The sequence below is a fragment of the Oryzias latipes genome, chromosome 12 (genome assembly GCF_002234675.1).
Source record: "Oryzias latipes chromosome 12, ASM223467v1".
In the NCBI taxonomy this organism is placed as follows: Eukaryota; Metazoa; Chordata; class Actinopteri; order Beloniformes; family Adrianichthyidae; genus Oryzias; species Oryzias latipes.
In genome coordinates this window covers 10,248,182-10,263,200 of record NC_019870.2, presented here as the reverse complement: position 1 = coordinate 10,263,200, position 15,019 = coordinate 10,248,182, and the positions used below count along the sequence as shown (strand labels likewise).

The window sequence follows — 15,019 nt, the reverse complement described above, 5'->3', positions numbered from 1 at the left end:
TGGGCTGCTTCTGTCCTGTGTCACGTCATCAATAAACACTAGTGTCCCAGTGCCACTAGCAGCCATGCACGCCCAGACCATCACACTGCCTCCACCGTGTTTTACTGATGATGTACAGTAGTGTGCTTTGGATCATGAGCTTCTCCACCTCTTCTCCATACTTTTCTCTTGCCATCATTCTGGTAGAGGTTGATTTTGGTTTTATCTGTCCAAAGAATGTTTTTCCAGAACTGTGCTGGCTTTTGAGAGGCTTTTTAGCAAAGTCCAATCTAGCCTTCCTATTCTTAAGGCTTATGAGTGGCTTGCATCTTGCAGTGTACCCTCTGTATCTACTTTCATGCAGTCTTCTTTTTATGGTAGACTTGGATAATGATACGCCTTCCTCCTGGAGAGTGTTGTTCACTTGGTTGGCTGTTGTGAACGGGTTCCTCTTCACCATGGAAATGATTCTGCCATCATCCACCACTGTTGTCTTCTGTGGACGTCCAGGTCTTTTTGGTTGCTAAGTTCACCAGTGCTTTCTTTCTTTCTTTCTTTCTCAGGATGTACCACACTGTTGATTTTGCCACTCCTAATACTGTAGCAATTTCTGGAATGTTTTTTTTTCTGTTTTCTCAGATTAATGATGGCTCCTTTCACCTGCATGGAGAGCTCCTTTGACCGCATGTTGGGAGTGTGGTATAGCCTCCTCTCTGACCTGCTGTTCTGGCTCTCCCCTGGTATTGCAATTGTATTGTATCGCTTCAATCTCAAGTTGTGATAAGAGTTGCCGTTTATGGATGTTTGAGCATTGGGCTACCAGTTGTTTGGCAGTTAGCCTTGATTGTGGGTTTCAAAGCATCCATTCATTCCACATTCTCTGTATGTAACCCCTCTGGGTGGGATTACTTGAGTTGTACGATTATCACATATAGTCCATTTCCGTCTTATTCCAGTAGCCCACTTTCCATGAGGATGCTCTGGTCCCCAGCACCTGACGCAGACCTTGTGTGGCCGGGCGACGTCTGAGCTGGCATCAAATGTGGTTCATTGTCTCTCATGTTGTGAGGTAGGCAGTAGCGTCAGGGGTCTTGCCCAAGGACCCTCATTGGGTGATGTTAATTGCTCACCATTGCCCCATTTCCATTCCAAATTACAACAGGCTTCTATTTCTATCTGGCATAACTTTAATCATTTAAACTTGTGTGAAAGGTTGACAAAAAACAAAATCAGTAGTGTACAACCTTTTATTGTCCCACTAAATGACAAACAACTATCCATTCTTCTCCAAACCTTTTGGTAAGCAAATTTTAAAATTTAAATGTGTGTGTGTGTGTGTGTGTGTGTGTGTGTTTTATTCTATGAACATGATGTGTTCATTTGAAACAAGAAAAATACTTTTTTTCAGCTCTTCCTATCCTCTGGTGCCTTTTGAACATGCAAGGTTAGTGCACGAGCTAACACTCTGAAAGAGGTTTTGATCAGTTTTGTTGTACCATGATGTCAAAAGTGACTAGAATCTAGGAAACAGATTTAATGTGCATGAAGATTTACCATCTGAAAGCCTGCTGCACTTTTCTCTCCAGTTGTAATCTCATGCCAACCCCAAACAAAGACCCAATTTAAAAACAGATGTATTATCTCAATGAAATATTTAAATACCTTAAATAATGGAAAAAACATTCTTGTGGTCAACTGTTGCTTGATACATGTGTTTGTCTCTTTTTTGTGTGGTATAAATTATGCATTTGATTCCAATGAAAATATAAAGTGTTTTTGAACAGCAGAACAAGTCTAGAAAGTTCTGGTTCTTCTGAGTGACAAATATTCCTCCTCACGTCATTTCGTCAGAGAAAGGCCGAGCCCTCCAGGGTCAGACTTCTGTTAGGTCACTGAGGTCAAGGTTCTGGCCTCTTGTTTTGCTTCTTGTTTACTGAAGTTCTGAGAATCTGAGAATCTGAAGAAAGGAAGAGAGAGCCAAGGAATTCTTTCATCCATCTCCGTTTGCATCACTTCAAACAGATGGCATGACGTACTTCTCAGAAATCTTAGTTTTGGGGTTTGCAATCAGTGTAATCAATCGGCGTTCTTAATTTCCTTGTTTGGTGCATTGATGTGTTGTCTACAAAAAGCACTTGTCATTCCACAGCTACAGTAAACAACCTGTTGAGGCGCAGCCAGACCTAAATAGCAGAACATCTATTTGTAGTAATTCAGTGTTATTTACTACTCCATTCACGCACCTTTGTTTCTGCAGAGGCGGCAGTGACGCGTTCAGGGAGTCAGATGGAGGGTTTTTCTCACCAATGCTTTCCTGTTATTTTCCAGGGTCCTTTGTTTGGTTTTCGGAACCTCAGCCTGTCGGCTCTCAGGGGACTGAGAGGAATATTAGAGCCTGAGGAACATTCATGAACACACAGCTCACATACCTGGGTGTCTGTCACCTTGTTTTTGGACTTACAAAGTACTTAATGAAGAAGTCAGTAATTGGGCTCTATAGAAAGTATAGAAATATTTTTATGTCAGATGTCAAAAAGTTTTGCATCATTCTCATTTTTCAATGTTGTTAAATTAGAAACTTTAACATTTTATATGACCAATGCTACTTCTAACTATTTTACAATTTCTGGTTAAAATTGAAAATTACAAAATAATGCAAAAATATTTACTGAATTATATTGGGAACATAAAGCTAAAAGTTGCTTATATCAAAGCTGTGAATTAAATGTTTCCATTGAACAACTTTCCTTTTTTTCCAGATAAAATCAACTCTAAATTAACTGTAGGTAACTAAATCTTGATGAAGCAGCATCTAAGATGTTTCAAACAGAGGTAGGAAACATTAATGAAGAGAATAAAACACCAATGTATTATTTCAAGAGTAAAAACTCATAATTTTTCTTGGCAGAATGATTGTGATCAAACATTTCCTTTTCTAATTTTTAAATAGGAAAAAGTAGAAAAAATGAAAAGTCAAATTATTTAAGAAACATTGCATTAAAAAGCAAATTTACAGAGGAATTAGTATTATCCTTTTCCTGGAGCTAGTTACTTCTATTTGAATCCCTAATGGAACAAAATAAGGATCTGATCTGATCTGAAATCAATAAACTTTACTTATTTGTGGAAAAGAAAATGTTGACGTATATCACAGCTTGTTTGCATTGAGTTGAGATATCTTTCATATCGTGACCTCGATGAACTCTAATGCATTTCAGTTTGGTGTCACTCGTAATATCCAAGCTTTCGGAGTGTCACTTGGAAGAAAATAGAAAAGCCATGCCTTTAAATTCCTGTGCCGTGCAGACACAACAACAACAGGAAGAAGGGCCATTTTCACAGGTGTCAGGAAGCACAGGAAATAAACAGGCTGAATACTGGAAAACAGTTTCGTACCAGACAGAGTCAGAGGTGAGATCAATAGATTGTGAGCGTAGAAGAACTGTTTCAAAATGCTGTTTGAATCAGTTTTGATATCTGAGTGGTATAAAATTCAAAAATTTATGTTAAGGTTTAATAGTGATATATACTAAAAATTGATATAACAGATTTTGCTGCTCCATTCTGTTTTTAAAATGGCACATAAAAATATTAAGTGTGTACATAAAAATGTTCTGCTTTATCTGAAATTGTTTCTTTCAAATATTTGACATTGCACTGATATGCATTTTTCTTGTTATTTGTTTTTAGGAAGATTGCTGATTTGAGTAGAACATTACAGAATAAATGGCATAAAAAAAGAAAACTGCAATACTGACTGTGTGACTCTCAAAAATAAAAACAGATTTCTTATTAAACTGTACACATTTGGACAATTCTTCTTTTCTACCTGGAACTATATGGTCTTGCTGAAGCCACTTTCCATACTGAAAACGCAATCAAATGTCTCTTAAAACTAAAAGATATTCTAAAAATAGCAAAAATATTCTCACCATTTTAATGTTATTAATTAAAAAGCCAAATATTTTTAAAGAATTATACAGTTTTTTCACTTCCCCTTGAGTTGATTTTTTCATGTTATATAAACGCAGCACATCCTATAATCAAAATTAATTTAGTATAATTATCCAGGTAATTTGAATTTCTATTTTCTTCGCAGAGAATTTGATTTTTTTCCAAGTATATTCACAATTATTGACCCCTAACAGCCATTATAACTCTAAATTGTGGTAAAAGGATTGTATTTGTCTTTGCAAAAATAGTCAATAATGAAACGTGTGCCCAAAATGATGAAAAGGTATCACTCAAATGTTAAAAGTCAATTGAAATCACGTCACTCCTGGTAACCAAATAACACTTGCAAACTTTGCTTTTATTCAGACAGTAGCGGATTTTTAAAAGGTACATTACATTTTCTGCGTTGTAGATATCAGCAGTTTGCATTATCAGTACAAACAGAATAGAAGAAGGAAATCCAAGGTGTGTTGTTGTACTTTTAACAACAAAGACAAAGAAAAACATATTCAATGATAAATCAGTATTAAATTTCACCCTTAAATATATTGAAAGCTATGGGAATCGTTTAAGAACTGATAAAGAATGAAGAACTTTAAACACTTTCATGGATGAACATTTAAAACAGTCCACGTGCCAACTTTAGAACAAAACTTTCAAATGCTGTAAAAATCATCTTTTTTTTAACCTATCTTTTAACATAATAAAATATAATTTTCGGCTCATTTATAAGTTAATGTTCCACATCCTTAATCGCGTTTTTCACGTGTTGTCAGCGGGGGGAGAGTCTCTTTGGAGCGGCGGATCTGTCTGCGCGCTGGTCTGCTGCAATGTGCGCAGAAATCACTTCACCTGAGCCCGTCTCACCTGCGGGGAGGAGGAGCTGGTTATTCTTCCAACCAAACAACAGAGTTAATGGGGGGGGGGGGGGGGGGCAGCATTTTCTTCACCTGGTCTTGGTCCAGTTTTAAGCTTTCCAGCGATTTTGGAGAAAAAGGTGAGAGTGAGACAAGCTCCAGACTCCCTGTCGCAGATGCCTCCCTTGCAGTTGCATGATTTACGGCACTCAACTCCGTAGGTGCCGTATGGACAGTCTGCAAAGAGAAAAAGAGAAAAGCAATAATTATGGAAATAAGACTATTTTGGATTTTTTAAAAGGGTTTTATATCTGAAGATAAACCACTTTGAGACGGGAAAAGCCTATAGGCTGAAAAAGGTGTGACGAGACAAGGGCAAAGAATATGACTGTAATTAAAATGCCGCATCTATTAGTCATTTCTAAACGTTACCTTTGCATATTCCATATTCGTCTCCATAATCGTCCTCGTCCTTGTAGAAGTCGCAAAACAATCCCGGTCCGCACTTCACCCCGTGCATGCCCGACACGGTGCGGTAGCAGTGCTCCCCTCTGCCGGCTGCACACACCTGGCAACAGCCGCAGTCATCCAGCACCGTCCGGGCGCACCGCTGGGTCCCGCCGCAGCGCTCCACGCTGCATCTGTCCGGGCAGTTCACCGCGTACTTTGGGCTGGCACCCCACGCGTCCGCGTCGCGCACCACCAGCGAGGACAGCACTGTGAGGAGGAGAATGGACATCTTTATTGGACGCGAGGGACCCCGGAGAGGATGCTCGGATCTAAATGCGTGATCTCCGTGGGAGGAAAGAGACTCTCTGCAGGACTTGCGCGCTCTGACTTGCGGCTCATCAGGTTGCACGGTTTTCAGTGAAGAACAACTTTGTTTTGCACGTGGTTTGCCCTCGTCAATTTCCTCGTTCCGTTGTTGTCGTGCCTTTCTGTCAGTCAGACCCCTTTTTAGAAATCCGCCGTGGGATTAACTCTGAACCGCCATCCAGGAATTGAAGTTGGTGTGACCTGATGTCATAAGTTATCTTTGGTTTGTTTTTGTCTGAGTCTCGGAACCCCCAACCTCACATGACATCAGCTTTTTGTGTGACTCTGGCGGATGTGGAGAGTTCATTCAAGCTGTCAGAGCACAACATCAAGAAAGCTTTGTTAGAAGAAGCGACACGAAAAAAGGACATTTAAGGTAAACAGAAATGTAAAAATCATACTTGAGAACTTCCCATTATTTGGAATGTTTTATGCCCATATATCCCGGAGAGACTTATCTGCCTCTGATCATACTTCAGTTGCTCCAGTCAGACATAGCTAAGACTTACTTGAAAAACAAAGATAATCATGTGGTTAAAATGTCCACACATCTGCTGTCTTCTGCTTATGTAACACGGAAATACCACAGTGGAAATATTTTACACTTTCACACAAGTTCATTGACAATAAGAATTTAAATATGAATGGCGGTTTACTTGCCTTAAATAGTATTTTCTCTAATATTTTCTAAATAATGTTGCTGGTATTTTTTTTAAAGTGATAAAAATAGGGATAAAAGTGATGTTGGTGTTTATGGGATATTTAATAAACCCATTAGCTGAGGAAGTCGTGTTTTTGTTGTGATGTATTTTCCAACAAGTCTAGATAATTAAGTCTTAGTAAAGTACTGAACTGAAAAAAATTAACTTGATTTAAAGTAAAAAAAACAAAAAACAATGGCATTTCTTTGGTTTAGAGTAACATTTAATGTATAATTTGATTAATTTTTCACATGGCATGTTCATAGATTTTTTAAACTATTTGATTCCTCAAAGACACGATCCCTCTAAATCACCCATCCCAACATTCCATTTTCCCACCTACCCATTAATCCATCCACCTGCACATCTATCCTTTATCTGACCATCCATCCACCCTTCCAACAGTCTGTCGTCCATCCATCCATTTATCCATCCATCCATGGCCTATGACTGCTACCATAAATTTTGTCCATAAAGATTTTGAACAGGGTGTCAGATTTAAACATCTACTGTGAATAAGTTTGACTTACTACCAGTAATATTAACCAAGCTCCTGATCTAGTTATACAAAGACCTGACGACCCTAATTTGCGGAGGCAAGATCCCATATTACCAGAGTACCTAGAATACGGTGGGGCGAGATCAAATGCTTTCCCTAAATCCGCACAGCCTTGGAGTGGATGTGTGAACTCCCATGAACCCTCAAGCACCCTGTGTACGTAGAGCTGATCCAATGTTCAATGGGCAAAAACTGCACTGTTCTTTCTGAATCAGAGGTTCAGCTATCGGACAAATTCTCCTTTCCAGTTCACAGTGAGGGGAAGTAGCTCTGTAGCTGGAGCAAACTCTTTGTTCCCCCTTTTCGAGAAGAGGGACCATCAGTCTGACAGTCAAGAGGAACTCTCCCCGACCGACCACCTGCTAAAGTCATGTCACCTATAAGACAACATCCAGAGACTTGACACAAAAATCACTTTAAGATAAACGTTGAAACAAAAATACGTTTTCATGTGTTTCTTTTTGCAGTTATTTTTCTTTTTATGTTCAGCACACTTATGTGTTATTTGAAAAAAGATTAAATAAAGTTTATCACTGCTTTCAAAGAATGATTAAAGGAAAAAGGAAATAAACACTGTCCAACCTGCTTGGAATAAATGAAAATGTTAAGGCAATCTGCAAACTTTGGGTTTTTTATATTTAACTAAAATAAAAACCTTGACATTTTTTTCATAAAAGCTTTTTAATATGGTTGAATTTTTGATAATCAAATTGGAGTTTGTAGCTTTAACCACATTTAGCTAAATAAACAGCCACTTTTTAAAAATCTTTATACATTAATTTGGTAACAAATTTGAGATGAAATTTTTGAGTAAAGACTGGGTTGGCATCTCTGGATCTGCCCTAAGTTGGCTCAAGTCTTATCTAGAAGACAGGAAATATTTTGTTGAAATTGGGAGTTGTGTCTCAGACTACATGGCCTTGACTTGTGGTGTGCCCCAGGGATCGATCCTGGGACCCCTTCTGTTCAACCTCTACATGCTGCCACTAGGGCAGTTAATACGCAGTAATAACATATCTTATCACAACTATGCAGATGATACTCAGATCTATGTGTCACTGACAGCAGGTGAATATGGGCCGGTGGATTCACTCAGCCACTGCCTCCAACAGATCAGTGCGTGGATGCAGAACAACTTTCTCCAGCTAAACTCAAACAAGACCGAAGTTATTATTTTTGGCCCACAGAAACAAAGAGAAAGAGTCAGTAGCTACCTTCATTCTCTGTCTCTTAAACCCTCAAATCAAGTCAGAAATCTAGGGGTAATCATGGACTCTGACCTAAACTTTAACAGCCATATCAAGTCAGTAACATCAGTGGCATTTTACCATCTGAAAAACATTGCCAAAATCAAAAACATAGTGTCAAAGCCAGACCTGGAGATACTTATTCATGCATTTGTCTCCAGTAGGTTAGACTACTGTAACGGCCTGCTCACCGGCCTCTCCAAACGAGCTGTAAAACAGCTTCAGTACATCCAGAATGCTGCTGCTCGAGTCCTGACCAGAACCAGGAAGTATGATCACATTAGTCCTGTGCTCAGGTCTCTGCACTGGCTCCCTGTACCTCAAAGAATAGACTTCAAAGCAGCTCTGCTTGTGTACAAGTCTCTCCATGGCCGAGCACCAAAGTACATCTCTGACATGTTAGTGCCATATGAACCATCTCGTACTCTGAGGACCACAGGGACCGGCCTCCTGTTGATTCCCAGAGTCAGAACTAAACAAGGGGAATCAGCGTTTCAATATTCTGCAGCTAAAATCTGGAACAGCCTCCCTGAAGGCGTAAGACAGGCCTCTTCTGTGTTCATGTTCAAATCTAGACTTAAAACATTTCTGTTTAGCCGTGTATATGACTGAAAGGTCCTATCTGGTCCTATCTACACTTTTCTTTCCTTTCCTTCCTTTATTTTTAAATCAATTTTCAAATTTTTTCTTTTCTTTTAAAGTAAATTTTACGTTGATTATTTCTATGATGTATTGTGATTTTAATGCATTTTTCTGTTTTGTGAAGCACCTTGAATTACTTTGTGTACGAATTGTGCTATACAAATAAACTTGCCTTGCCTTGCCTTGCCTAATTAAAAATAATATTTTGTATTTCTGGTCGTTTATACTTGCTCTACGGTGTAAAGTTGCAAGAGTGGCACGTTTAATTATTTATAATCCAGATCCAGAAATGACCTGTGACGTCAGGCCCTCTGTCTAAGACATTGATCCGGCCTACATTTCCCACAATGCAACATATTAAAATTTCCTTTTGGGCTGCTTTATAATATCGGGGTATAAATAATTACATTCATTTTTATATATATATTAAAAAAACTACAAAACTACCACCGAATTGGGAAGAATAAATTATTATATATTTCATATTTAAAAAAAGTTTAAGCTTTGGGCCGCAGATCTCACAGACAGTTCTTCTGGTTCATCAAACAGGTATCCGACACAAATGAAAATAGCAAAAACAACAGAAATATGTTGAAATGGATCACTCCCGAGTAGGCGGTGGCGCGAAGGTAATGAAGCAATATCTTGTTGCCATCAATGTTTTAAGCAGAACAAGGGGGTGGGTGAGCGAGCTAGGATAAAGCTGACGCGAGAATCACGTCCAAGGGAGACCTCACTGGGACCGTGGGACGGGACAGGTAACGTAAACCGCACAACGGCTGAGATCCAATGTTAAGGTTAGTTGAATACACGCAATTTATTTTATAGTATAGCAGTCAGCTTAAAAAAAAATTAGCTCCATGATGGTTAGCGGTCCACGGGTGTGTTATTGCTGCCAGGAAAACAAGCAGAGGGGCTTGGTCGGGTTGACAGCCGTGGTGTGGTGCTGACTAGCAACTGCAGTGCAGCCTGTGTTAGCTCAGCTGTCAGCGCATTTCCAAAATGTTGTTACGGCCGATGACGAGGCGTTTTCAATTCTCACTTTACGTTGTGCTGGTGTCACGCAGCTAGCTAGTAGCTAGCTTAAAAAAAATCATCATCATCAGCCGCGCGAGACGTTAACGCTACATTTCGACAGTGCAGTAAGACGGGGAGAGTCGGATGGACAATGTCGCTATGTTTGAATTTAGTTAGTTTGTCCTACCGCCTGCTCGTTTGTGTTCCAGCTGGACTCACTTGTGATAACTTTACTTATTTTTTTTTTTTTTTATTATCTTTATAAAACATTTACATCAATCCCCTTTTAAGGCAAGCGAACAGAATTTGTAATTATCCACCAACCTCTCCATTTACGGCCAGTCTCACACGCTCATAGTGTACTAGGGTAACTGTTCACCTTGGACACGGTTGCCCTGGCAACAACAGCCGCTAATTAGCCCAGCTACTTCCTCCAGCCCGTCCAGGAAGAGTCCACGGCCCCGCGGATCCTAGGTAAATGTTATTTTAATACCAGTTAAGTAAAGACAACAAAGTCGACAGAGGTGAATTTAGTAAAAACACAGTTTTAAGGGGGAACATGAAAGTTTAGGCTAGAAATAAATGCTTATTTGATCCTAATTAGAATGCTCAGTCAATTTGCTAGTTCTGTTGTTTTTTTTCTTTCTTCAAATCTTTATTGAAAACACAGAAATGGCATACAGTAAGGAACATAGACAACAAACTGTACATCAAAATCTATAGATAAACACAAGGGGGGTTATAAACGTAAAAAAAGCAAACATAAATTAAATTACATTAGTCTATAAACATAAGAAATATGATCAATTCCGTGTCATTTGTACTGGATCAAGAGTATAGAGAATGTCTGATTTGGGCAAATAACTCAAAGAAATTTGGAGTTTTGTTACAAAATTTAGTTTTATGTGTTCAACATTTCGTTGAAAAGATCAGGAGATTTTGTTATTTATATTGTTAAACCAAATCGAAAAGTCTTTATATCTTCTATTAAAAGCAAAACAAATTTAATTGATAAAGAGGCACCACTATTTAGTTATTAAAATATATTATAATAAAAATGTTGCAGTTTTGTAATAGTATGTTGGTTGTAATAATTTCCTTAAATTTTACGTCTGTAAAGAGAAAAACACTGATATCCTTCTTTGTCTGAGCTTGTGTAACAGAACATTTAATCGGACTGGTTTTAGAAGATTCCCATGCCTTGAAATTTTTTTAAATCATTTTTTTGAATAGCTGACATCTGGTTAAAAATATTTTGAACCGAGATGGTATCAAAAAAATTTATGTACATTCACTAGGTATATATTAGAGATATCTGGTGCTTTTGTTGTTGTTCCCTGACTGTTGGAACAGCTACTCAGTGTTGGCTGTTATTTTTGGCCCCAGTGGAAACCATATAGCCCCCCGAGGTCAAGCAAGCAGGAGCAGTGGGTCTTTGCAACAGGGGTCTATGAGGAAAGTGACATTGCCATATGTTTAGCAGCTTGTAACTCACAGTAGCTTGCATTTTATTATAGGTTTTAATAATAGAGATAACTTGGGTCATGAGTAATTCCTTTTTACTCTGACACTACATTCAAGCATAGCATTATTTGAAATGTATGTGACATTAACAAAACATTTAAGTTATATTTAGTGCAGCAAAGATGTCCTTGAATAAAATGTAGTTAACATTTTAATGAGAATCTTAGAATATAAAAAAAAACGAGGGACTTCATGCAATACATGTATGCAGCGATTTAAGTTATTCTTCTTTATTTGTTATATTGTTTTCAGCTGCCTGACTATTTAACATGCACAAAAAAATCCCAAGTTTATCTTGCTCATTATTAACACAGAAGTGATTTTTCAAAGTGTGATGTTGTGGGCTTTCCTTCAGTTAAAATGTGGAACATGACGCCTCCTTGCTGCCCATCATTCACTTGTAATTTCTGGACAATCGGCACATGATTTGGATTTTTGATCCCGAAAAGTGTCATCCATATAAAGCCACATTCATTTTTTTCCCCACCTTAAAAATTATATTAAATCATAGTTTTTAGTTTAAAGTTTTTAAACTAAAAATAAGGACAATAAAAACTATTATTTGCTTGTATACCACATTTTAGTGTTATCAATGCTGGAAACCAGGGATAAATCTGAATAATTATGTAATACATATTTTGCATAGGCATGTCTTGGTGTTAAAGCATATGAGGACAAGAGTCTTCTATTAATGTGGGTGTGCCACTTAGCTTTTATCCTGGAGTGAGCCGACCTATTTCAGGGATTCCTACTGGGTTTGTGGCATTAGCTTGAATGTAGCCTGCTGTATGCTGCACTTTTCCCTCACTAAAGAGAAACCTGACGCCTTCAGAGTCAAGTTACTTGGCTGAAAAAAGATATTATAACTGGGTAATTCTGCAGCAAATGTAGGTGAGAACAGATCTTCATTTTGTTGTCAAGTCTGAAGGGGTGATAATTCAGTCAGTGCAAATCTTTCACCACCTGCTGCTTTGTGTTTTCCAGGTATGCAGGAGTATTTTGGATAATGCACAGTTATGGTGCCTTGTCAGACCCATGTGTTGTTGAAGTGGCAGGAGCACTTCAATAGTTCCTGGGCTTCAGAGGAGGGTTTGAAGACAGCAAAGAGACACGGGGCTGCCGCTCTTTACGATAAGCTACTTCACAATAAGGAGTTGGTGACTCTTGCCCAGCCTGTGCAAGAACTTGTCGGCCCGCGGCTGCCAGATTTTGAGTGTGATGCCAGTGCAGCAGCGGAGAAGGAAGAGTACCTGTCATCCCTGCTTCGTAGTCAACGATGGCTGGCTCACCGCATGCTCACAGAAACCTCCTACACCCTGGCCCTTCACCGCAGGCTGGTGGTTCTGCAGAGGATCTACTATGCATTTCACAGCAAATATCATGACAAATTCCGCGTGCAGCTGTCCTCTAAGTGCACAGAGACTGGGACTGAAGGTGGCCCTCTGGAACTGCCCACAGAACCTTGCCACTCGGGAGCAGCTGGCAAAGTCAAGTCGGGCACAGATGTTCTGATAGAGATGGGTGTGAGGACAGGTTTGAGTCTGCTCTTCTCTTTACTGCAGCAGAACTGGAGGTATGCCGCCTCTATGCATCCAGAGTCTGTGCTTTGCAATGATGTGCTGGCCACAGCCTCCTCTGTCCTGGCTTCACTGCCGCCGCTTTCACTTGCTAATGAGAACAAGATCCCATCTGTGGGTTTGGATTGCTTGGCACAGGTGGCCAACTTTCTAAAGAAGACGGCAGTGAGCAGCGGATTGGGTGGGGCTGACCCAACCGGTCGGAGACTAGCGCTGGAGCTGCTGCTTGGGTTGGCCATGCAGAGAGGCTCCCTGAAGTTTTTGTTGGAGTGGGTGGAAGTAGCTTTGGCTGCATCTATGTCCTCTTCAACCTCTGTGCTGTGTTCCTCCTCCACCTCCTTGTCCTCCTCCACAATGGGCTCCCAGCATTCAGCTGGTGCAGGCTTTGATGTCATTCAACAAACTCTTCTACAAATGAGGCAATATTCGGTACGTCTTTAAACACATTTTCATATCAAATAATCTAATAATCATCAGGGGAAAGATACTATTGATTATATCATAGATTAGGCTCAGTTTAAATCTCTCTGCTGATGTCAAAATGTGTGTTATTTTATTCTATTTAACAGTCACAGGACCACACATCAGATCATACAAATGAATGGCAGCTGCTGTTAGTGTTTTCTGCCAAGTCTTTCTGCTAGTAGCTAAGATAAGTTATCCATGCTTTGATTGTCATAGATCTTATATCTGATTTTTTTTATTTTTTATTATATGGTTGAGCAAGTCAAAGAAGAGCTGACATTTTTTGTGATATCTGGTTGAGTATTACTGTTTCCTATCATTTTACATGTAAAGCTTTATCTCTCCTGTTTATTTAAACCTGTAATTCTGTTCTAACTGCATAAACCCTTATAAGATTAGTATTTTTTGCATGTAGTATTTTCTTTTAAATATTGTTTATTTTATCTTCTGATTTAAAATCAAGAAAGAAAAATAACTTTGATCTACATTTAGTTCCTGCAGATGGTTTTATATAAGTGACTAAAATAAGAAACTGTAAGAATTAAATATCAGTAAAGGTTTTATTTATCAAGGTGACGTCTTGAAGTTGACAAATGAACTTAAAGTCTTCTTTCTTCAAAATTTTTGCTATGATAAAACCACTTGAATGAATGGTAAAATAATCCCCTGGATTAATGAGAACTTTCATCAATCATATAAAGTCTTTGTTTACAGAATAACACCTGAACAGGTAAAAAAACTTTTGTTATTGCAGGGCTTTCGTGGAGATGCTGTCAACACTCAGGTGCTAACAAAGGATGCTGATGGTCTGTGTCAACTCTCTCAGGCAGCTCTCGTTGTGTTTGAGGAGGTAAAAACAGAAACACACTGCACTGCTTACAGATGTCAACACAACAAAGGTCTCCTGACACTTGATCTTTTATGAGCAACAGCAAAATCTGATCTCGTTACAGATATGTAACTTGGCATCCTACTGCCTGAGCTCATGCAGCACAAATGCAGCTGCAGTCGGCTCGGAGACGGATGCAGTCATGGTGTATGTGTGGGGGAGTAACAGCAGCCAGCAGCTGGCAGAAGGAACACTGGAGAAAATCCTGCTGCCAAAAGTCACACAGGGCTTCAGTGATGCCCAAATGGTATGTTAGACTCCACTGAGTCACTCTATTTTATTTTATATTTTTTCATTTTAACAGATTTCAAATTGTTTCTCTGTGAATAAATGTGGGGTAAAACCCTTTCTGACTTTGATTTTCCTATTTTAAAAATGTGCCTTCGTCTTTTAAATCCCTCTAAAGCAAAAATTGTGCTCCTGAAAATGGGTTTTTCATCCAATTGTTGCAAAATGTCTAAACATTCTGCCACAACAATCAGTAAATTCACAACCCTGTCTGTGCAGGGGGACAGCATCTGTGTCTTTAAGATTCACATATACATGTACAAATGAGAAAATTATGGGCTTTACCTTTTGTGTAATAGAAGTGACTCTGTAAACAAGTCTTCAACAGAAAACCAACGCTCTGACCGGATGATTATGAAAAGTAGTGCGAGAACTCCTGATGTAGTGTGGTACCTTTTGTGATTGTTATAAAAGGAAAAAAAGTAATCTTAGTTTAAGAATGAACAGTTTTTGTTTTTTTGATAGTGTTCTTTCTAGAAATTTGCGGAAATCGATTTTGTGTTG

At 38.9% G+C, this 15,019-nt stretch overlaps 2 protein-coding genes across 11 annotated transcripts in view; one reads left to right on the top strand and one right to left on the bottom strand.

Moving 5' to 3' along the window:
* Nucleotides 1-4,269: 4,269 nt before the first annotated feature.
* On the bottom strand, nt 4,270-7,434 carry LOC101168305 (endothelial cell-specific molecule 1). The gene is made up of 3 exons (XM_023960423.1): nt 5,223-7,434; nt 4,884-5,027; nt 4,270-4,800 (listed from the first exon to the last, which is right to left on the bottom strand). The coding sequence occupies exons 1-3, from the start codon at nt 5,527-5,529 to the stop codon at nt 4,706-4,708; spliced, it is 546 nt and encodes a 181-aa protein (XP_023816191.1). The 5' UTR covers nt 5,530-7,434; the 3' UTR covers nt 4,270-4,705.
* A 1,839-nt stretch (nt 7,435-9,273) lies between these two features.
* The window catches only part of LOC101171181 (probable E3 ubiquitin-protein ligase HERC1), a 43,760-nt gene continuing 38,014 nt past the window's right edge, over nt 9,274-15,019 (top strand). For 5 of the 10 annotated variants that reach the window (XM_023960416.1, XM_023960419.1, XM_023960417.1 and 2 more), the window contains exons 1-4: nt 9,275-9,552; nt 12,281-13,302; nt 14,093-14,188; nt 14,292-14,474. In XM_023960416.1, the coding sequence (XP_023816184.1) occupies nt 12,313-13,302; nt 14,093-14,188; nt 14,292-14,474 (1,269 nt within the window). In that variant the 5' untranslated portion in view covers nt 9,275-9,552; nt 12,281-12,312. Of the gene's footprint in view, nt 9,553-10,120; nt 10,247-12,280; nt 13,303-14,092; nt 14,189-14,291; nt 14,475-15,019 lie in introns of those variants that run through there. The other 5 variants (XM_023960418.1, XM_023960420.1, XM_023960413.1 and 2 more) reach the window with 2 other exon arrangements.